Genomic DNA, 24,307 nt, shown 5'->3' with positions numbered 1-24,307 from the left:
TAAGTTGTTAATATCATCTTTCCTGCAAATCTTTCAGAATTCTCAATTCCTGCCTCTTCACTCTTCATTTTCCTTCAACAGGATTTTCAAAACAGCAGAATTGAAAAACCCACACCTTAATATTTGCACATGAAGTAAATAGGAATTATATAATAGAACAGAAAAATAATAAACAGTCTCTTAGTCTGTTTGGCTGCTATAACAAAGTACATTGATTGGGTGGCATACACAACAGAAATTTATTTTCTCATGGTTCTAGGGGATGGAAAGTCCAAGATCAAGGTGCTAGTAGATATGGTTCCTGGTGAGAGGTCTCATTCTGGCTTGCTGTGTCCACACAGGGCAGAGAGAAAGTGATAAAGAGAGAGAACACATATGCACAAGAGTGAGAGAGTGAAAGCTCTCCAGTACCTCTTCTTAGAAGTGCACTAATCCCATCATGTAGGCTCCATCCTCATTACCTCGTCTAAACCCAGTCATATCTCTCAGAGACCCCCTATTCAAATACTGTCACATTGGAGGTTAGGGCTCCAACATATGAATTTTTTGGAACACAATTCAATTGATAGCATTTGATACATAAATAATATTTTCAAAAGTCCATGGAATATTTTTAGAAATGAATTACACTTTAGGAAGGAAAACACAATTCTAAAAATAAAACTGTTCTTACATGCTAATATCTATAAGCATGGTGTAATAAAATTTTAAGTCAATACAAAATAAATAAATATTAAATAACAGCAAGTTTCAGAGAAGCCTCTCCTAAATAATTCTATCTCCAAGAATAAATTGAAACTCCAGTCCTATAAGCCAATAATAGCAGTAACAACACTTCAAAATATATGGGTTGTTATTGATGTTGTTGTTACAAAAATTCACAACTTTAAGTGCTTTTATTATTAAAGAAAAGTGAATCCAGATGAACTAAGCATCCAAAGATATAAGAGGAAGATAAACAAAAAAATTCATAAGAAAAACAGAGAAAAGAGTTCCTACATTTAAAAACAAAGCAAAATTAATGAAATGCAAAATAGGAAAAAAAGAATGAAATGGATGTATAAATCCAGAGAACCAGAGAGCTGGTTCTCTGTAAAGCCTAATAAAATAGATAAATTGTTGGCAAATCTAATTAAGAGGGCAAAAAATCAAATAACCTAATTATGTAAACCATAATTATAGAAAAAAATTCAGAAAGAAGACTTTAACAAATATTAAGCACAAAAATCTATAATAAACTGTTTAAGTCTTGAGATAATTTTCTAGGAAAATATGTCTAAAATTGACTCAAGATAGAGAACCATAAGAAACCTAATATACAAGAAGTTTAAAAAGTTATAAATGTTTATAATTATATAAATTATAAATACCTCCCTTAATAAGAAATACTCCCTAAAAACATTAGGTCTAAATGCTTTCATGAGCAGAAATGTTTCATGTTCATTCAAATATTGAAGGAATACGTTATCTCTGTGGTATGTAAACTCTTACACCACTTTATTTATTTACTTATTTATTATTATTATTATTATTTTGAGATGGAGTCTCCCTCTGTCACCCAGGCTGGAGTTACAGTGGCGCAATCTCAGCTCGCTGCAACCTCTGCCTCCCGGGTTCAAGTGATTCTCCTGCCTCAGCCCCCTGAATAGCTGAGATTACAGGAGCCTGCCACCATGCCCAGCAAATTTTTTTTGTATTTTTAGTAGAGACAGGGTTTCACCATGTTGGCCAGACTGGTCTCGAACTCCTCAACACAGGTGATCCACCTGCCTCGGCTTCCCAAAGTGCTGGGATTTCAGGAGTGAGCCATCGAGCCCGGCCTAAACTCTTATATCACTTTAGAGGATGCCTGGAAGCTACTTAATTATTACAAGGTTAGCATAACCCTATTATCAAATTCTTAACAAAATTTTAGCAAATCAAATTAACTATATGTGAAAAGAAGAACAATATCACCAAACAAATAGGCTTAAGCTAGAAAACCAAAGAGTTGATTTTTGGAATTGATGTATTTTTATGATGTTGGTTTGCCAAGAAGAGATAAAACATATTGTTATCTCAATAGATAATAAAAAATAATTCAATAAAGCTAAGTGCCCATTTCTGGCAAAACCAAAATCGAAGAATACTCCCTTAGGATATGTTAAAATCCTTCTCGAAAGTATACATAAATATGATTACATTTTAAAAAATGAAATAAGAGTTATAAACATTTTGAAAAGATAAAGCAAAATTATCATGCTATGGAAAATCCAAGCAAATCAAGTAAAACTAACTATTGAATTTTTTTAAATTTTACTCTGGCAGGTTGTTTTTTAAAATATTCAAAAATCAGTGAATTTCCCTTGTAATATTAAATATAATGAAGAAAAATGATCAATTGTGTGATTATCTCATAAAAGCAACCTAGAATGTAAACTGTTTAGGAATAAACTTTTAAAAAAGTATAAGATCCATTGTGCTACCTAATAGAAAATATGAATAAATGGAGAAGAATTTTATGCTCCTGAATATAATATCATAACAATGACAGTTCTCTATATAGTCTATAAGTATAACAAAGTCCAAGTGAATCAATAAATGTAAGACAATCAATCCCAATCAAATTTGAATGCAGTTTTTTAAAACACATCTTCACTGAAACTTGTTATGCATGTATCTTTGTATATAACCGCATATTTATTTAGCATGCATTCCTGGCAGTAGATCTGCTAGGTCAAATGTATGACAATGTATTTACTTTTTAATGTAGATTGTTACATTATTCACACAAAAAATTCGATGTTCAGTTTAGCCTTTCACTAGTCAACCATGCCTGCTTTCATTCTTTTTAATGTCTGCTATTTGTTTAGTCCATTAGCTGTTTTCTTTTGCCTTTTTCCTAGAACTAGAAAGTCTGAACATTTTTCCTAAGCTATTAATCATCTTCATCTCTTTCTTGTGTGTGATTTGTGTCTCCATACAAATATGCCTATTTTTCTAATTGAATGCTAATTTTCAGAGGTTTATTATATATTATTTGCCTCTAATAAATATAACTATGTTCTTTAAAATGTCTTGCTCTTTTTTAAATACATAAGTTTGAAAATTATAAGTTGCATTTTTTCTACTGATATGTTACAAATAATTTATACACTTCAATGAGTTTAGCTTGTTCTTTTTTATAGATATAATGATGATTTGGTCCTTCTGAGACTATAAATGAACAGTTCAAAAGTTGGAAAATTGTTTCAGTGCTGTAGACAAGCAATGATAGTGGTAATGACACAGGAGAAAACTAGGTAAACTTGAGAGAGAATGGAGAGGTGGAATCCACAGGAGTTGGTGACTGATAGGCCATGTGGGACTCCCAGGATCTGGCAAGCAACTTAGTGTGGTAGGGAAATCTGTATGAATGAAGTGGTGTTGATTTAAACTGGGACGTCTTGAGTTGAGAGAGAGAGACTTAGCTATATGAGGCTGACGCTCAGGGGAGAGATAGGGCTTGGAGATAGAAGAGAAACAGGAGACATCAACAGGAGATGGTAAGTGAACGCAGTGGGGAAGAGATCATGGAGAGTAGGAGAGTGAAAAAAAGAGAAATAATTTTATGTCAGTCATTGTGGAGCTTGATTTTATTAAATTTCCCATTACTATTTGAATTTCTATGTGCAAATTAGCATAATTGTCTAACGTGTGTAAGTCATCCTTCCAACATAGCTGTGAGCTCCATGAGGCAGAACTAGTTTATAATCCCCATATATAGCAAATATTTATTAAACTGAAAATAAGTTCTTAAAAAATGAATTTGACATCAAAGACATATCCATCTTAGGGCATAATATATAAAGCTAAATTTTGGCAACCCCAGATGTATAGAAACATACTCCATGATGTGAGAGTCCTTTTCACCATGAGATGAATCAGAGTCAAGGGGTTGATATAATGCATACCTAAGTGGCAAATGCATTGAGCTCTTAATATTAATTTTGATTTATCACTTTATTCTTCTCTGATAAAAATTTATGACTTCCAATGTAGCATCTGTTAAGAATTTTTCATGAATATATTTATTACGTCATATACTGACTAGGTTTCTTAAAAAATGTTAGTAGGACTACATTTTAATTGAATGTTTTAAATGACATTAAAAAATGACATTTTCTTTACTTTTCACTTCTTAAAATATACTTTTTCTTATTTTCACCTATGAATCTTACAGAAAATGATAACAGAAATAGACTATTCATCCTAGTTGATGTTCTCTAAGGAAACTGGATATTAACTCTTTAGGAAAATAGGACAGAGAAGGGAATTCTCTAATTCTAATTCAGGAATAATACAATGTATATGATAAGGATTAGTTTAACCTATATTTCACTAACTTAAGAAAATGTTTCAAACTTGGTTCATTTTAATAATGTGCAAAAAGAATCTTCTAATTTAGTGTAGATTTAGTAAGATTTTCCAGATATGCCTTACCTCTTTCTTAATTTCAAAATTTAGAAAACAAAACAGAACTTGCACATTTTCTCTCCACCCCTTGGCACACATTCCTCACTTTATTTCCCACAGAAATTAGGAAATGTACTTCTGTACCTTGCCATTATAAACTGGTCCTATTTGGGGGCCCTTCTCCTTCCCCTGCTGAAGTATAATGAATAGAAATTGGCTTATCATTCTTCCACTTATAGCTTTCCACATTTTCTCTTGGTTTTAAAATTTCATCTTATGCAGAACATTTTTTTACTTATCTTCTCCTAGTGTGCAGTCATGTTTGTTGTGCCCAGTACATCAGAGATGCTCACACCATTCTTTGAGTAGTTTAAAAACTCATTTTAACCACTTTTTATTCTTCGTATTCAAACCAATCACTGGCAATAGCTCTAAGTAGGCCATCAACTCTCCTCCAAGTCTTCTTTCTAATTCTGTCACAGACTCACTTCTTCCCTTTAAAATTAATGGATGGAAATGAGTGTCTGAGTTCTCAGAATCTCAAAAGGCATGAGGATAAAGCTTTCCTGGAGATAATATAAGTGGTGGCAGGAAGATTTGGGAGCCAGATGATACTCTTTTCCTCTTAGAGAAACTCTGTGGAAGCTCTGCCTACACTGTGGGAAATAAATTCTAGATACTGGCTTCTTTCTGTGGTAAATATCTGGGCCATTTGAAATGTTGTACCAAAATGTGCTTCAAATATAGTTTAGTTATAAAACATTTGTGGGGGACTATGTATGTGCCAGCTACAGAGGCTTCAGAGATGAAGAAACAGTTCTTACCCCAGTGCTGCTTAGAATCTAGTAGTAGTAAGTAATAATTACTAACATATGCATTTACTATATAGGCAATACTAGGGTAAATATTTCACATAGATTACCTTATTTAGTAGCTCTTAGCTGCTAAAAAAAAAAAAAAAAAAAAGATAAAGATGTCCAGTCTAGAGTTTCATAATTATATGGTAAACACTAAAATGGTGGTATGATCCAGTTGCCATGGAAACACAGGGGCGGGGCCCTCAGCTCAGTCTAGGAAGGAGCAGATTACTGAGTGGTGTCTTTCACTGGTAATTACATGAAGAAGAAGAGGTTGGGCCACCACAGGCAGAGGAAGGACCACAAGCAGGGCATCGGAGTATGCATTTGTAGGGTGTATATGGGGAATTAAAGCAGATTTGTTTTGCTAGAGCTAAAAATGTAGACAAGAGTAAGTATTATGTAGGAACTTCGATCTGACGTGTTTAGCCATTGGGCATTGGCCATCTGGTGGAGAGCTGTTGACAAAAAATAAGTAATTTTGAATTTTAAAAGGATAGACTCGGTGGTATAGATAATGATGGCAGGAAAATGAGATGACAGAGGTAGACAAATGAAGAGGTTATGGAAATAATCCAGGCAAAAAGACATGAAGGGCAAGGATGGATAGAAAAATATCCCAGTATTCTGACATGCTAGAGGAGTTCAATTGAAATGTTTAACTTGATGAATAATAGGTAACGAAAGTGAGTGAAAACTAAACTACTAGATTCTTAACTCTTAAACCCTTTACTGGGTCAAAAGTAATGAGTTTGAACATAGTGTCGAAATTAACCTGATTCTACCTTGTGTTAGAAATTCTACATCCATAAAGGAAAGAAAAAAGAAGGAAATGTTATGGTCGGTCCCAAATTATAGTCAATTATAACTATTTTCCTCAAAAAAAGTTGGCCTTACCTATGTTTAGTGGTAAGAATTGATTGTTTAATATAGGAAAAAAGACCTAAAATTGCCGAGATAATGTGATTTGAATTCCAAAAAAAAAAAAGGAAAATTAGATAGGTCTGCATTCAGAAGAATTGAATGATATTTTAAAGACATTCACATAAACACACACCCAAATAGATTCTTCACATTTACTTGTATTCCAAAAACAGAAAACTATTGAAAAGAATGAAGTATGGCAACAAAGTACATGAACAAAAAAACAAATGAAGCATCACCAGAATTCCGTTTTCTGTTGTAGAAACTTACTTAGGTTACTTTCTGAGACTGGCAAAGAAAGATACCAGAAATTTAAAGTAATCATTACCCTTTATCTTCAACACCCAAACCCCCTAAAATGACAAGAACAGCTATAATTAACTTAATGTGAAATTAAAAAGGGAACACTGACATATTGTCTATTCATATTCAATACAAATATTAACCCATGGTGCCTTACAACTAAAAATATCTGGAGAGCACATGCCAGGTTAAGTTTAATCTTTATATAACAAATTCAGTTACATATAACTGTTTAATAATACCTGATAGTTGGAATAGCCCAGATAGTGGTAAAGTATTAATAGAAATGTATTCAACATGGCTTGTGCAAAATTAATAAAATTATTTAGGTAAAATGGCTTTGAAAACCATATATTATGCTTGAGGAGGGGTGAATGTGGGAGGGGGTTATTGTCATAGGGCTTGTCCTACTTGGGAGGAAGGAGGAAAAGTGAGGAGCAATCATTCCCCTTCCCTTCCTTCCCCTCCCTAACATTTCCAGGCTCTTTGTTTAAAACCAATGGATATTGCCATTAAGCACGTGATGAAACTGAGGGTGCTGTCCCTGTCAGGACAGGGATCCATGGTCTATCAGGACATTTCTGCTGTCCTTTTCATATAGCCATGTCCCCATGCCAACTAGAGTTCCTTTGGTAGTAACTCTGAAACCGCTGATGGGAAGTGGAGATTTTCCTGGAAACCCTGAAATGGATCATAGCATTTCATTAATTAAATCATTTCCAGGGTCACTCTAAGCCCATGTTTTGTACCCTATTCCATTTCTCCTCCAAAATTATGCCCAGGCATCTTGTCCAAAATAGTTTATAAGTGGCTCTATGATGAGATCACGTACAAAGGTTAAGTGGGGGTGTTAACTAGGGACACAATATCCACAGTGCCACCAAAAGGTATTTCTATGTCCTCTTACTGTGGAATACTGATGCCTAGGACACCTGCCCCCAAGAGTTTTCTCCTTTATTTATAATTATACAATCCAAAGCCAACTTGAGAGCATATTATGAGGAACATCTCAAACTAATGGGCATGACATGGTAATCCAAGCTTGATCACTTTGGTTTCCTCCTTATCAAGCAGAGCACGATTTGGGGTCAGCCTAGCTAGGACTATTTACCTTGAATTGACTACTTAAAGCTAGACCCTCACAGCAAGCTCAAGGGTCTTGCAGTGTAAAAGTATCGATTATTATTCTTGCCAGCAATTACCAAAAGGCCTGTGTATGGAAATACTCTCTTTTCCTCTTTATTAGAAACTTCTCTACCAAGGCCTCAGCTGACGCCGGTATACGTGCTAAGGCCAGAATTTATAGAATCCAAAATCAAGCCACAGCAGCCCACACTCTCACACCCCAACCATTTGGCAGTGCTTTCTCACAGCCTTCTTTGCGGAGGCCAGTGAGACTGGAATTTGCTTGCTAGGCTATGAGCAGCTGGTTTCTGCTGAGGGCCCTTGTGTGGCTAGCATTTGGTTGGAGGGCCCTGAATAGCTTACCTCCAAGGACTGTGCCTTTGCTGATGCTGTACAGGCTCTAGTTGTTTGCTGAGGTCACCAACCTATACCTTTGCTGGGTCCCTGGCACAATATGCTGACCATCTATTACATTTAGCAATACCTCTGAAAACAGCCATTTATCTTTAGACAGAGCCACCATAAACTGCAACGATTCACCAACATAAAAATACCATGATACCATGTGGCCAGTTTACAAAAACAATCTTTTTTAAATCTACAAAGATGGCAATACTTTTCATCAACAGCAGTTCACCTAGAGAGAGTCGACACATTTTGTCTGAGTGAAAAACAAAAACAAAAAAACAGTGATCCACACATCAAGGTTCAAGTCCGTGAACATGAACCGCTCTCCCAGTAGTGTTAAATTTCTACTTCTCATCGATCTGGCCCAGTGTACCAGTGTCTAACATTCCCCTGAATTTAATTTCTCCACTCAAATTGCAGAACACTGCCACAGGAACAGTTCTTTCTGTCAACAGAAGCCCAAAAGCAGAGCAGAATATAGGATATGCTCTCTGGAGGCAGCCTACCTTCTGAAGGCAAGGGATGAGAGAATGGACTGGGCTGGGCCATGTGTGCCCTATTTCTCCTTTCAAATATGGGCCAAAACCTAGGAGCATTACACTAAAGGGGTTGCCTGCACAGAAAAAGCAAATTAGGAATGAGTAGTCCCTTTCTCCATAATTATTATTATATACCAGCAAAACCTTATTATTTTGAATGCAGTAGGTAATTTGGCTGAAAAACATCTGATTTGTGAAATAATTGAAAAGAAAATATTGCTGTTTTATACTAACACCAAAAATATAATTTGATAAATTAGAAGGTTCTTCAAATAGGTAAATTATGTATACAAATGAATGTTTATTTTAAAAATGTTTTCCATTCAGAATATTCTTATGGAAAAATAATGACTTACAAAGCATTTGCTTAATAGTTTAAAAAAGTAAAATTTACAAATTATAAATTGCTTACATTTAAATAGATGCCTTTTCACCATATACTTGAAATTAAAAGTAGAGGTACCAACTCTATAGAGGGTTAGGGGGGACAACCCAAGTCCTTGTATCAAATAGTAATATGACAGAGAACTAAATAAAATTGTAGTTCCCTGCGGAGACTACCAACATTTGTCCTTGTGGCAGCCCCCCTCCTCATCCAGTTGTTTTGCCGAAGGTGGGTGCCTCGCTCATGGGACCCCTCCTTAGCATGTGTTCATTGAACACCTACTGTGTGTTGGACAAATGCTGACCCCTACCCTCCCCAGGTCCTCCATGTGGCACTACAGGGCACCATTCTTTAGCCCACTGTCTCATTCCTTCACTTGGCTAACTGAAGAATCTTACCAACTAACTAGTGATGAGGTACTAATTATTTTGAATAGTTTGTTGTACTACACAGTACCAGAGTTTTCTCATCTCCTGTGTAAATACACTTTAACACAAAGGAATAAATTTATGCCTTTATCCAACAGGAGATCATCTTTTTTTTAAAGATACCTTCCCAGTTTTCCTCAAGTCATTCCACAAGTACAGCCCCCGCACTGTCTTGAGATCGAATGCCGCTTGCTGGTTTGCACTGTGTTTTTCTAGCTACTAAGGCAATGGAGGTTCATATAATGATACAATACCCTGTTACATTTATATGGAGCTGGCCCATTTTTTATTATCCCTATTCAGCCTATAGAATTGAGGGAAATGAACTGTAGGATTTGGAGACCAATAAATTGGTATGGTTTTCAAATTGCCTTATAATTATACTAGAATAATAATTGTACTATAATTATTATAATTATACTAGCGTATTCCAAAATTTATGTGCAAATTTGTGATGATTGTGCTAGGTGCTAGAATGTGACTAATTTATTAAGAGCTTATCCTGAAAAGTTTAAAATGAAGACTACATGATGTTTTTCTTCTATTGAACTAGGAGCTGAAGCTAATTTTATGCTGAAAGTTCATCCTCTGAAGAAATATCCTGTGGATCTTTATTATCTTGTTGATGTCTCAGCATCAATGCACAATAATATAGAAAAATTAAATTCTGTTGGAAACGATTTATCTAGAAAAATGGCATTTTTCTCCCGTGACTTTCGTCTTGGATTTGGCTCATATGTTGATAAAACAGTTTCACCATACATTAGCATCCACCCCGAAAGGATTCATAATCAATGCAGGTATCTAGGGTTTGATGTGGATATGCTAAATTAACTTTTTGCTTATAAAAGCTCACTGTGTTTTTAACGTAAAGAACTTACCAAATTTTATATTTTTGTCTTATAAAATAAGAATAAAAATATTTGGTGAGGTGGGGAGGTTTGTTCATATCTGAAAACTTCTGAGATCACCTGTAGAGTGGGCTTTTTATTTTATATTTCTTTAAATATTTAGTCAGTTTTTATCACCAAAAAAAACAAAAACAAAAACAAACAAAAAAACCCTACCTAATGTTAGTAACTTTGAATGAAGCTTCAATAGTTAGGCTGCCATGTATATAAATACCTCTTTGGAAATTCTGTATTTTTATTTTTTGATTGCTCCAAAATTGCTGAATTATGATTTGACACATTTTAAAGAGTCTGGGCCAACACGTCGTCTATCTCTCCATTACTGTACTGTGACTGGGGATAATGATGTTGTCTATGATGTGACTACAAAGAAATCTCAGCTATCACAAAGAAAGTGGGCCAAAAGATGAGAATTTGACTGTTTAGAAAGAGCCTTTTTTCTTATCATTTTAGAATTCTGATTCTAAATAATATATGTCCCACTATGAAAGAAGAATTAACCTTAAAAATACAAGTGTCTCACACAATATTGCCACTAGCCTGTGGAATTTTCAGAAAAATAAATCTGTATGGATCTTTTTTCATGAAAGACTTTATCTTTCTTGCTTCTACAAATTGGTTAGATTGCTTTACAATACACATTCCAATTTACTGAAACAGCTCTGTCATCTGTTGTACCAGAACAGGATTGATGCATCCATGAATGGAGTTTCATAAGCCTTCTTGAGGTGAATGTACTGGAGGAATCATTCTTACTTTCTGGGTATCATGGATTCTCAAAATAATTTTAATGAATTTTGATGTTCATCAATAATTCCACCAAGCATCATTTTAAAAATTAGTGCAGTATTAAAAAAAAAAGTAATATCATATTTCAACTAAATTCCTCAAAAGCATTTTCCAGATGTGTTTCTCAGCTGTTCAATGATAAGAAATCACTGCACATTCTTATATTCACCTTAAAAATTCACAGTGCAGAGTAAATATTGAAAGCCCTTAACTGTCCTATACTAAAAAACACATTTAATCATCTTTATTTTTTTTGAATACCAAATGCTTATAGTCTTATTTCCTACTTGCAAAGAAATTGTCGTCAGTATTGACCTTCTCTCTAATTTTATAAGCACAGATTTTTGTCGTATAAAATTTCCCTGGCACAAAAGAATTACTCTCTTTTCATACAACTGTTCAATTTTACTGTTAAGTATTCTAGAATGCTTAAGAAGAGCAAAATAAACTTTACACTTCTTCTTTTCCCACATAGTGACTACAATTTAGACTGCATGCCTCCCCATGGATACATCCATGTGCTGTCTTTGACAGAGAACATCACTGAGTTTGAGAAAGCAGTTCATAAACAGAAGATCTCTGGAAACATAGATACACCGGAAGGAGGTTTTGACGCCATGCTTCAGGCAGCTGTCTGTGAAGTAAGACGTTTCACATTATCGAGTGTTTGCTAACATGCAAAACTTTCAAAGAATTTAGAATTTTTATTTTCTCTTTGATTTGTGGAGTGAAAACGTAGTGTAGAAGAAAATATATCTTACTATCTATTACTCCTCACCAAGGTGATTCATTTCGGTATGTGTTTGGGACAGAGGGGCTAAATTCGGGGAGGGATTTAAATAGGAAAAGACAAAAGAGAAAGAAGAGGTTACGCACGTGAAAATTCTTTCCAAAAGGGCTGCTTTTCTCATGCGCCACACTCCAAGGAGGAACTAGAAGTAGACTGTTGCCCTCCTCACTTCAGCTTGTTCTTCTACCCTTTTTTTTTTTTTTTTTTTTTTTTTTTTTGAGACGGGGTCTCGCTCTGTCTCCCAGGCTGGAGTGCAGTGGCGCCATCTCGGCTCACTGCAAGCTCCACCTGCCGGGTTCAGGCCGTTCTCCTGCCTCAGCCTCCCGAGTAGCTGGGACTACAGGCGCCGCCACCACACCCGGCTAATTTTTTGTATTTTTAGTAGAGACAGGGTTTCACCGTGTTAGCCAGGATGGTCTCGATTTCCTGACCTCGTGATCCGCGCGCCTCAGCCTCCCAAAGTTCTGGGATTACGGGCGTGAGCCACCATGCATGGCCTTTCCTACTTTTTAATCTATATTATTCTTCCTCCACTGGAACACTAGAAATCTCTAGCCAGCAACTAGTGTGGTCACATGGCTGTGGGAAAATAGAGGATGTACAAATAAAAGTTAAAGCTATTTATGCAGCAGCGTTGTACCCATGCACATCGTTCTAGCCTGACTTACTGTTCGTCAACTCAAACATAATGTTTACTTGAGGTAAAAACCACAGTACAGATCTGTGTTATTGTACAAAGTCTAATTACATGTTTATTTTTCAGAGTCATATTGGATGGCGAAAAGAGGCTAAAAGATTGCTGCTGGTGATGACAGATCAGACATCTCATCTTGCTCTTGATAGCAAATTGGCAGGCATAGTGGTGCCCAATGACGGAAACTGCCATCTGAAAAACAACGTCTACGTCAAATCGACAACCATGGTAATGTTGCAGTAACCCCTTAGTAGATATGACTCTTTTGGTTGAAGTACAATTTTAAATTGGCAACTCAACTATTTTTGTACCAGGAAATTACCTAAAAAAGAAAGATACAGAATAAGGATAAGCCATGAGAGAGAATTTATGGAACAGTGCAATCTATAAATACTGATCAATAAAATATATGAATAAAACAGTTTGACAATTTCTAGTAGCTGACTCTTTGATGAATGACAAAGCACTGTATAATTTTTGAAAATAAAAATGATACAAGATTCTACTTTTTATGTAATTCTAGGACAGGGGAAAAAACGTATACCTTTGCTTTATACAAATAGACCAGTTCTACGGGGTCGATATCTACAAACATTTTAAGGAGGAAACCTCACAGCGCAATAGGTAGAAACTAAATAGAAACCAGGGAAAAAAGACAAGAGAGAAAGAGAGTCAAACAAAGCAGGCTTTCTCTATTTTGTACTTTGCCTCTCTGCATCTTATCTATTTAAGGTCTCTTTTTAAATCAGTTACTATCTGGCTTGCTTCCTGAGGATTAGTATAAGCTCTGACTCATATATTTAATATGATAACCTAGAACCATATCTTCCCTGGCATTATCTAATTCTAGTTGTGAAGAATCAACAGTCCAAAGCGTCATTTACTTCTGATGTTGACACTTATTTATATATTCTTGCATATGTTAAAACAGAACCTCTCCAACTTTCTCAGTTCATGAGACCCTAGTCTCTCAGTAATTTTATTCCATGACACCCGTGGGTCAAAAGACATACCTAATAGTACTGTTTTTTAAGTGGTTAAGTCCAAATAACTCAACTATTTATGTCTTAACAACTTAGTATCTCCTTAAAAATAATGCAAGTGTATCAAGTGTAGAGATATATGTTTCAGTTTTAGTAAGTAACTTAGGAAATTTTCAAATCCTGAAATCAGATTGGTCATCACTACCCTGATTTCTTCTTCCATGTTGATTTTCAAGTTGACCAGCTTGGCAAAGATTAATGTCATTTAAAAGAATAGAATCAAATGTAATCTTAAAACTATGAACTCCCTCCAACTAGTTCTTCATTGGTACATGATACATGCTGAATGTCACTGTATTTCTCTTGAAGGTTGAAATTATTTCCTGCCATCCTTGGGAGTGTGCTGCAGTGCACCAAGACACCTCACACACAGTTTGGGAATCACAGTATCAGAAGCATGAAAATTATGCTGAAATTTGTGTGGTTCCCATGGGTAGATTTTAAATAGATCACCAGTTCATCTGCAATACCCTACCAGATCTGTTGAAATTCTAGAGCGGCAATTGTATTACCACATGAAACAAGTTCAACCCTTGGTCATTTTAGTTTCTTGAAAGTAGTATCAAAATATAAAGATTTTAAAAGGTAACTAGAGATTGAATTCCAAAATTCAAGAACTGGAGTTATTCCAATAGTGTCTTTCCATAACTCTCTTCTACTCAGCCTTATTTCACTTTGACAGACCCACCTACTTCTACTTAGTCATTTCTTATCTATCCTTCCTTCTGTTTAACCTCTTTTGATCAATGGTAGAGTTCTAATTTATTTATTGGGGAGTAGGAGAGGGTACAGGAAGAATTATTCTATTGTGAGACAAAGAGAAGGTTTTTATTTTTTTAAGAAGAAAATAAGAATGACATTATTCTCAAATTGTATTATTCTTTTGAAGTTTTGCCAAGTCACTGAAGTCATCTCTCCATAACTGTATTTAAAAGGATACTATTGCTCATCTAGGGAGGATTTCCTAGGCAAAGAAATGCTGTCATAATTTTAGACATATACTATGTTATAGAACCTTATGGAAATAAGTTATAAGTCCAGTGGAATTTTAGACAGGGCCTGGATCCTTATGACATCAGGAAATTGGATGATTACATCCAATTTCTTTTACCTTCTTGGTCACTGTTCCCAGTATTTAAAGGAATGACCCTTCCGCATGTCACTGCTGTAGTATATTGAGTAATCCAAGGAATAATGTGTTTGTTAACACCTTAGAAGGATACTTTTATTTTATTTACCCCAGGTCTTTGTTTTAAGGGATTATCTTCCTAAAAATTCTCATTCCCTTCATTTGTAGGGTCACTGCCTACATATTAGGTAAAAGAAGCTGAAGCATTTTGATTGATCCCTTGGCCATGGATTTATATATTCAAGATGTGCTACTGCTTTGGAACCTTCTATATTGAAAGCTACCTTGACTTTGACTCTAGGCATATTTATTTGTGCATTTTAAAATGACCTCTATCCTCCCCTATTTGGCCATTATGGAGGAATTTTAAATTTTGTTTAAGACAAGTAATCAAACAGTTTGCTTCTTGGCTTTATCTCCAGCAGCCGATGCCAATAATGTTGAATGGTATCTGAGCTACTTGGTTCAAGAGTCTGAACCAAGATTCTTGGGTTTTGTATTTATAAAAGGAAATAATTGATCAAAAAACCCTTTATATGTGTAAATTACATGGGACAGAGTTCTGTTGCTTATACATACAGCTATTTCCTGAAGGTCAATGTGAACCCTAGACTAATAACAACTGCCATTTTATTGAGTATGTATTCAACTGAAAGCACTGTAGCAATCACTCTGCATACAGCATCAAATTTATCTTTACAACAACTCTATAAGGTACTCATAATTACCCTCCTTTTACAAACAGCAGGACTGAGGGTCATAAAAGCTAAGTAAGTTGCCTGAGGATAAACAGCTAAAACATTAATAAATTGCAGAGCTGGCCCCGGTCTGTCTCAATCTTATATTAAAATCTGCATTCTTTACTTTGCCACGGTCTGTCGACTGAAACGTAGAAGAACAAGAAAAATAATGTTCCTGTTGTCATTTCTTGTCTTTCTGGTTGCAGTCTTATGAAAGTATAACCAGATGATTTGACTTGCATAAGTTACAAAACAACATATAATATAAAATAATTTATATTTACACATTGTGATATTTGTATATGGTTGCTGGCAAATGATGTTACACTATTGAATAAATTACATTTTCCACGGCTTTTTCATCAAGATCAAGTGCCACAATAAAAAAACTTTAGCAGTAGTATAGTTTTATAATTTATCCAGTAATAATGACAATTTGAAATGTGACATTCTTTCTAAAATGGCAGATGTTAATACAAAAATTATTAATGATGTAGTAGATTATTAACACTGAGGGTTTGGAATTTCACCCTGTCTCCCCACCCAGCTTCTCCAGGGTTATTTCCACCCTTAGTCAGAGCCCTCCCAGAAACTGTTCACCCACCCCTTGGTGGAGGCCAAGAATAGCATGAAGGTCTTCAGTAACAATGAAAGAAGACCAAGGAACAAGTATGTGGAGGTCATCCAATGAACCTTATCAATGGAATTTTCAGATGTTGATGTGACTCACAGTTTTTAAATAGCGAGATTCAAACTGGCAAGATCCTACCACATTCCTATTGTATGTACTAGTGCATACCATATATTCACTAGTATTTACTGGTTTAGGCTTGGTGTTTTTCCATGCAGCCTTTAATATGGGTCATCACATTATGGCCAGTGATTCTTCATCCCTCCTATCATATACCTCCTCAGAATCCCCTTACTGCTGGCTTCATAGTTCATTCCTTTTCCTCCAGGCTTATTTGGATAGACTAGCTGCTGAGTAGATCAGCATCTTATACTATGGAGGCAGAATTGCAGAAGGCCTATTAGGCATTACTGAACAGTTTTGCTTTCTCACTGGCAAAAACAGTCAACACTGTGCCTCTCCTCATGCAACTTTAACATGTACTTGACTTTTAAGTATGCCATTTAGGAAGCTTTCTTTTACTATGAATCTTAACTACTTGGAATTATACTTAATTTTTCCAGGACTGCAGATGAATAAAGAGCTTAAGAAGCTACTTTGCTAATGTAATCCATAACTTTGCTACCTGAGTTAACAAACGTTCATAACGTTATTACATTTATTCCTTCTGAAAGAGATATTTCTGACATTTTCAAAGTCTGGAAAACATTTATAACTAATGTTGAGATCAGACAGAATTCCATGTGAGGAGATAATTGTGATCTTTTAATAAAGAGATCTGTTAATTTTGTTTGCTGTTTCCCAACGGAGACATGGCCTTTTCTACTTCAGAAAATGTTAAATCTCTCTCTTTTTCTGCTTCTCAGCTTGTTTGTCTCAGACACATACTAATAAAAATGCAAATTCATTGAACACTTATTTTGTGCCAGGTATGGAATACAACTAGAAAGTTTTAAGTCCATGTGCAGCTTTTAAAAATGATTGTTCCATCTTTTGGGGCATCGAAAGACTATAAAGTACCTGATTTCAGCTTGCTGAATGATCTGCTTCAAATTGTAAACACCATGAGAACATTTTTTTTTTTTTGAGATGGAATCTCACTGTGTCGCCCAGGCTGGAGTACAGTGGCACGATCTTGGCTCACTGCAACCTCCACCTCCCAGGTTCAAGCGATTCTCCTGCCTCAGCCTCCCAAGTAGCTGGGACTACAGGCACGTGCCACCACACCTGGCTAATTTTCTTTTTTTGTATTTTTTAGTAGAGACGGGGTTTCACTGTGTTAGCCAGGCTGGTCTCAATCTCCTGACCTCATGATCCACCTGCCTTGGCCTCCCAAAGTGCTGGGATTACAGGCGTGAGCCACTGCACCCGGCCTGAGAACATTTTAATAGTAATCTTATAGGAGAACTAATTTGAATGCTTCTCATATTCTCAAAAAAAGTGGCCTGGAAAGGATCTCTTCAAACAATATTTAGTTGGAATTGTTTTAATTGAAAGCAAAATTGCATGTAGAAATCACCTGTGCCAGACTCAAAGTAGCCTGGCTCTGCTTGTGTAATGCCTTTCAAATGGGGTAAAATTATGGTTTGCAAAAGTGACACAATAAAATTCAAATTTGATAAAAATTTTTATAGAATGGAATATTATTATTAAATTAGATGTTGTAGGTAAGTCATGCTTAAGCAGAAAGCTTTTTGTTGCCATTATCATTGAAAAACTTACAAAAATCAATGCATACCCTCCTTCAGTAAATAGAGTATCGTGATTACAACTGATGTCATATTTGCCAGGAGCCACAAACTCAAACATCTGCAGGGCCAGGTAAGAAAGATAAGCAAGTGACATAGGACAAGGAAAGCACATCTAAGAGCATATCTTGCCTTTAGGAAAGGCCTCCAAATCTCTCTTATTAAGCAGTCATTTGTTAAAAACTGTCTTTTCTTGAGCAGACCTACGGGGTTTGTCTCTTTATGTTCAGTTAACACCATTCAACACTGCAGTGACATGTAGATATTGCTTTGCTTCTACTTTATAAATGAGGAGGGAAAAAGGTGCTAAAGGGATCAGCATCTTGTCTGGAGTCACACACCCTTATATAGCAGTGCCCATAGTAGACTCTGAGCTGTTTGACATGAACCACTACTCATCATTGGTCTTAATAATTACAGAATGGTAAGTGAAGGCTTTACGAAGTTAACCTATTTAATCTCCACCATCTGAATGGTAGATACTAGTGTTTATACCTGCTTTATACCTATGGAAACTGAATCCCATAAAGGGTCAAACAGCTGCCCAGTGTCACATAGAGCTAGTAATCGCAGAGCCAGAAGTTGAAGCCCGGATGATCTGTTTTCAGAGCCCCTGCTGGTGGTATGGTTCTCAGCTGGAGCGATTTTACCCTCCAGAGGACAATTGCATGTCCTGAGACATTTTGGCTATCATAACTATGGAAAGAGGAGGCTACTGGCACCTGTTGTATAGAGACAAGGGTGCTGTTAAACATCCTACAATGCACAGGATAGCCCCTTTGTCAAATAAAAAATATATCCAGCCCAAACTGTCAATAGCACTACTCTTGAGAAACCCTGGTCTATGCAGTTATCACAGTACAACTATGTAGATAAAAGATTAACTATCAGGACAGATGTTGACTGACACATCATCTAAAATTTCATCTCTAAAAAAATCTCTGCTATCTGATTACTTCTATGCTATTTGCCTCTTTCCTCTAAAAAATCATGCAGATAAAAGGTTTTTATTTAAATTGTTTGGTTTTTATGTCTTATTACAATATTCCATACTACAAATTCTATATTCTATTATAAAATTTATATTATGGATCTCACTTGTATAAAGAGAGTCTTAAATGCTTTTTTATCCACCTAGATATACACATTATTAAAATTCCACCATACATCTGTACACAGTTATCCCTTTACCCAAAATTGCCCCCAATGAATCTTTCTTACCTCCTCTTTCCTTCTGACATTTATAAGTGACTTCTCACAGCCTTAATTACTTAGCAGCTGTCTTGGCATATTGCTTTCCTTCTCCCTTTTACCCCTGAAGAGCTTGTTATCTCTATTAATTATTTTCAGAGTTTACAGAAACAATATGTAATGGGTTAGACAGAGAGGGAGTTGGAGTTCAGCAGCAGTGATGTCACCAGAACAGGAGAGTTGGCTGAGAGGGAGCGTGTCTCCTGCTAGTGAAATAAAAGACATAAAAGATAAAATACTTTGTTGAAGATAGGCTGCTTCATGAACGAAAGGGGAAGGGGCTTAGGCAATGCTCATTAATCCACAGGTCTCCTGTCAACAGTGGTTTATTTAAACATCTGTTATACATTTGTAATTTTTAAATATCTGCCTTGAGGTACTTGGAATTTTCTTTTAAAAGAGATTTCTCTCTAGGGCTCAAAAAAATCTGTTTTTGTAGGCTTGAAAATTCGACTAATCTTTTTCTTTTTCTTTTTTTTATTATACTTTAAGTTCTGGGATACATATGCAGAATGTGCAAGTTTGTTACCTATGTATACACGTGCCATGGTGGTTTGCTGTACCCATCAACCCATCATTTACTTTAGGTATTTCTCCTAATGTTATCCCTCCCCTAGCCCCCCAACCCCCGACAGGCCCTGGTGTGTGATGTTCCCCTCCCTGTGTCCATGTCTTCTCATTGTTCATCTCCCACTTATGAGTGAGAACATGTGGTGTTTGTTATTTCTGTTTTCTTGTGTTAGTTTGCTGAGAATGATGGTTTCCAGCTTTATCCATGTCCCTGCAAATGACATGAACTCACCCTTTTTTATTGCTTCATAGTATTCCGTGGTATATATATGCCACATTTTCTTTATCCAGTCTATCACTGATGGGCATTTGGGTTGGTTCCAAGTCTTTGCTATTGTGAACAGTATTGAAATGCGTGTGTCTTTATAGTAGAATGATTTATAACCCTTTGGGCATATACCCAGTAATGGGATTGCTGGGTCAAATGGTATTTCTGGTTCTGGTTCTAGATTCTTGAGGAATCACCACACTGTCTTCCACAATGGTTGAACTAATTTACACTCCCACCAACAGTGTAAAAGCGTTCCTATTTTTCCAAATCCTCTCCAGTATCTGTTGTTTCCTGACTTTTTAGTGATCGCCATTCTAACTGGCGTGAGATGGTATCTCATTTTGGTTTTCATTTGCATTTCTCTAATGACCACGACTGATCTCTTTAATAAGCTTCTGACCAAACTAGAACTTTCTAGATTTAAGTTTTGTGTACATTTGGTCAAAGTGACTTCCTGTTTTTGGAAAGGGGAAGAGATTAAGAAGTCTTCAAAACCTGCTTACATTTTAGAGAGCCATTTAAATATTGATTTTATGTGAGTTAAGTAAAAGCTGGTTGAAAACATGTATTAAATTTTCCTTAAAATTCACAAGTTTCTAAAAATTAAGAAGGGTGAATGCTTGGCAAGCTGTGACTATCTTTTGTCAAAGCAAAAATACTTGAAAAGTAGTTGCTGCCATTAAAATTATTTCCAATACAGCTAGATGTACCTTGCCTCTGCTTGTTCTCTTTATTCACTAGCATTATGCAAACTGTCATCAATCTATTTCAAGATTATGCCTTTTATTAGGAACAAGTAATAAGAATTTAGCTGGCAGAATTTGTGTTTTTGGAGTTTTTTTTTTCCATTGCTTTAAAATTATATTCTTAAGAACTGCTCTGAGAAAAACTTTTCTTATGCAGACCCATGTGTTAATACTTTTTAAGCTTCTTCATTAGTTGGTTTCATATCACGTGTAAAGGCAACTCATGAAATTTTGATTTGTTTCTATCACAACAATTATAGAAGATAGAGAAATAAAGTGTTATTTGTTACTTAGAACTTACAAGTGAAACTAGTTAATTTAGCCCTTTTACCAAGTTCACATAGCTGTCACAATACAGAAATGTTTACCAATGTGGTTTAACAGGATTTTTCCTTAAAGACAATACAGTTAACATTGGAGAGTGCAGTGAGAAGCAAAAACTATGGAGTAATTTAAACTTAAATGTTACGGTACTAATTGGGCTCAGTTACATACTAATCTTTGGCTTATGCCATTAGGCACCAGTGAATGAAGAGAGACTACTAACAGTGAACTTTATCATCATCTCTCTGATAAGTATCTAGCTATGAACTTGTTATTCAAGACATCATTTTAATTTCTAGAAGAGTATTTATAGAAAAAAATTACCAATAGTATATCTAACTGTATAACTCTAGATAGCAATTTATGTAATCATCAGATTTCTCATGTTCTCTAAACTAAATTTTATTTCAATTTTCCTACTCTTCTCTAACTTTCTCATTACCACAAAGAGTGGCACAGTTGGCACAACATAAATTTTATTTATCAAAGTAAAGCAGGTATAAAATATATCATACAACAAAAATATTGAGCATAATGATAATCTGAGAAATCTGTAATCTATACCTTGTATAAGCAGTTGACATAAGAATCAGAATTGCTATTACTTTTGATCACTTACTGCATGCAAGAAAACGCACTAAATAGTTCACATACTATTATTATCTTTTTAATCTTGCCAGCAATCATGGAAGGCAGGTATCATTCACATATTACAGAGGATGGAACTGAGAACTTTTGTTGTAAGGTGACAAACCTAGGACTTGAGTAGAGCATTTTCTGCTTCTAAAGAGAGTTACTGTATCATGTTATATATATGTTATATAACTATATCATGTTATATATCAAATGTGTATATATAGGTATATGTGGATGTTTGAATGTGTATGTGTATATATATGTTTATAGGCATATACATATACATGCATATATATTTGCAGTTCAATACTTGTTACTGAGTTTCACCTTAGAATATGATCGCCACTAACGTGTCTCTATTTCTGAATATTAAATTATCTGTCAGTTACATCACTTGGAGTCCAATGTTAATCTAAAGAGATGCTGTTCACTCTTTGTTAGTTATGTTGAATTCAGCTCTCTTCATCTTTTTAAGTTACAGGTTTTTATGGGATTTTGTCTATAAAATAGTTTAATACATGGGTATTGATGTTATGTTTCCAAAAAATTTAAATGTCTCTAGTACAACCATAGTCCTTCCCAGGTACATTTTAATGTAAGTCATACAGTTTTCTTCATGATAGATGTTTGAATAGGATGGAGCTATGAAATTTCACTCCCTTATTTACTTTATTATTCATTACAGGAACATCCCTCACTAGGCCAACTTTCAGAGAAATTGATAGACAACAACATTAATGTCATCTTTGCAGTTCAAGGAAAACAATTTCATTGGTATAAGGTATGTTAACTCTGAAAATGTGAAAATTAAATTTTTTTCATTGGTAATTGAAATTAAGACATTTCTTTAGTACCACAGATAAGGATTCTGGAATTATTATACTTTGTACAATCTAAATTCTATATTGTATTACTAAAGTATCCTTTACAATGTGTTAACTTAGCATTTAAGTATAAATTCTATTGAGATTTGTAACATCTAGAACCAAATCTGAGAACTGAGAATTGTATTGGATACACTTGAGTCCAGCCTGATGCTTAGGGTGGTCTCAAATGTGACAGTAGTGGAGAAGACTTGCCAGGCAAAAAGTAGTTCACAATCCATCGTTGCATCTTGCATGTCTAGAGTGCTGCTTCGTATTCTAGTACATGAGCATATCCTCATAATACGTTAAAGTTGGAGAATATCAGCTTAATTCTAAATAGCACTGACACACCTAGCTTTGGTCTAGGTCATTCAATAATGGACCAAAAGGGGCCATTGAAGTGTCTGAGCCAGTCATAGCCTTCACACATAAGAATAATCTTGGTGGTGTCTGGAGTCTTTTGGGCCAGGTGAGACCCTCACGCAAAATAGACGGCAACCGTATCACACTGGAGGTGCCATGGACCCCCCAGCATAGAACTGCTCCTCTGCAACCCTGCTATAGCTTTCTTTTCACAATCTTTAAGGCTCTTTCTCTCTAGAAACTCTCTTGTTCTCATTTTCATGAAGCTATGACACCCTAATTTTCATTGTGCATCTCTGTTCACTTGGTCTCCTTCATCTCCTTTGCTATCTTTGCTTCTCCCATCTACTCCCTAATTATACATCTCCCCTCAGTGGCCAGTCCCCAGTGCCTTCTACTTATTTTTCAAAACTGCAGAGAAATTACATGTTTTTGGCTTCGATAAATTCTTGAACCCATTTCCATTTGCCACAAGCTGGTGTTCCCCCTACCAGTTTCCCTATTACCTACCTACTTTATCATCTGAAAGCACTACTTTAATCATAATACTTCTTCCTTTAGAAATCTATGGTAAAGCTTCATTTATTTATTTAGGGTAAATGTATGGAGTACAAGTGCAAGTTCATTACATGTGTAGATTGTGTAGTGGTGAGGTCAGGGCTTTCAGGATATCTATCACTTGAATAGCACACGTTGTACCCATTAAGTGATTTCTCATCATCCACCCCACTCCCAGGCCCTCACCCTTCCAAGTCTCCATTATCTATCATTCCACATCATGTATACACATTATTTAGCTCCCACTTATGGGTGAGAACATGTGCTATTTTTCTTTCAGTTTCTGACTTAGTGAAACTTTATTTAATTCCTTGTTTTCCCAAATGTATATACCATGGAACCACTTTTTAAGGTAACAACAAACTAACATCTGCAGAAGTAGGACTCTGGCCAAAATTAAATGGCCCAAACCACTTTATTAACAATTGTAACAGCTTCCACTTATTGGGTACTTAACTATTGTCAGGCATTGAGTTTGTAAACATTTATTAATCTAATCCTCTTAGCAACTCATAAAAATGAGGGTAGTCATCTTAATATGCCCATTTTAAAGATGAGGAATCATATTTTGGGAGGTTAAATACTTGCCCAAGGGTTTCTAACAACCCAAATCCTGTGCTCTTAACCTCTAAGCTTAATAGTTGACTTTGAAATACCATGCAGCTTTTTATAGCTTTTGCTTCCTCTTTGCTGTTTCTCTAACATTATTTCTTGGCAGCATTATTGGCTCTAGCAGTTTCTTCCTGTTCCTTTAAAAATTTGCCATTAACTGATAAACCATAAAAACAGGTTTATTATTAATTAAATTATGCACAAAGTCAGAATCAACTGGCTCCAAAGCCTG

At 35.5% G+C, this 24,307-nt stretch overlaps 1 protein-coding gene and 1 non-coding gene across 3 annotated transcripts in view; both read left to right on the top strand.

Moving 5' to 3' along the window:
* Positions 1 to 24,307, top strand: part of ITGB8 (integrin subunit beta 8) — an 83,361-nt gene that overhangs the window by 36,693 nt on the left and 22,361 nt on the right. For both annotated transcript variants that reach the window (XM_055272488.2, XM_055272487.2), the window contains exons 4-7: positions 9,957 to 10,203; positions 11,579 to 11,744; positions 12,657 to 12,815; positions 22,362 to 22,457. In XM_055272488.2, the coding sequence (XP_055128463.1) occupies positions 9,957 to 10,203; positions 11,579 to 11,744; positions 12,657 to 12,815; positions 22,362 to 22,457 (668 nt within the window). The remainder of the gene's footprint in view (positions 1 to 9,956; positions 10,204 to 11,578; positions 11,745 to 12,656; positions 12,816 to 22,361; positions 22,458 to 24,307) is intronic.
* On the top strand, positions 8,242 to 8,312 carry LOC129479966 (small nucleolar RNA SNORD56). The gene has a single exon (XR_008656884.1). It is a non-coding gene; the product is annotated as a small nucleolar RNA SNORD56 (small nucleolar RNA).

Source organism: Symphalangus syndactylus, chromosome 3, assembly GCF_028878055.3.
Source record: "Symphalangus syndactylus isolate Jambi chromosome 3, NHGRI_mSymSyn1-v2.1_pri, whole genome shotgun sequence".
NCBI lineage: Eukaryota > Metazoa > Chordata > Mammalia > Primates > Hylobatidae > Symphalangus > Symphalangus syndactylus.
Note: the sequence above shows the minus strand (reverse complement) of the source record. Positions and strands in the feature narration are given on the sequence as shown.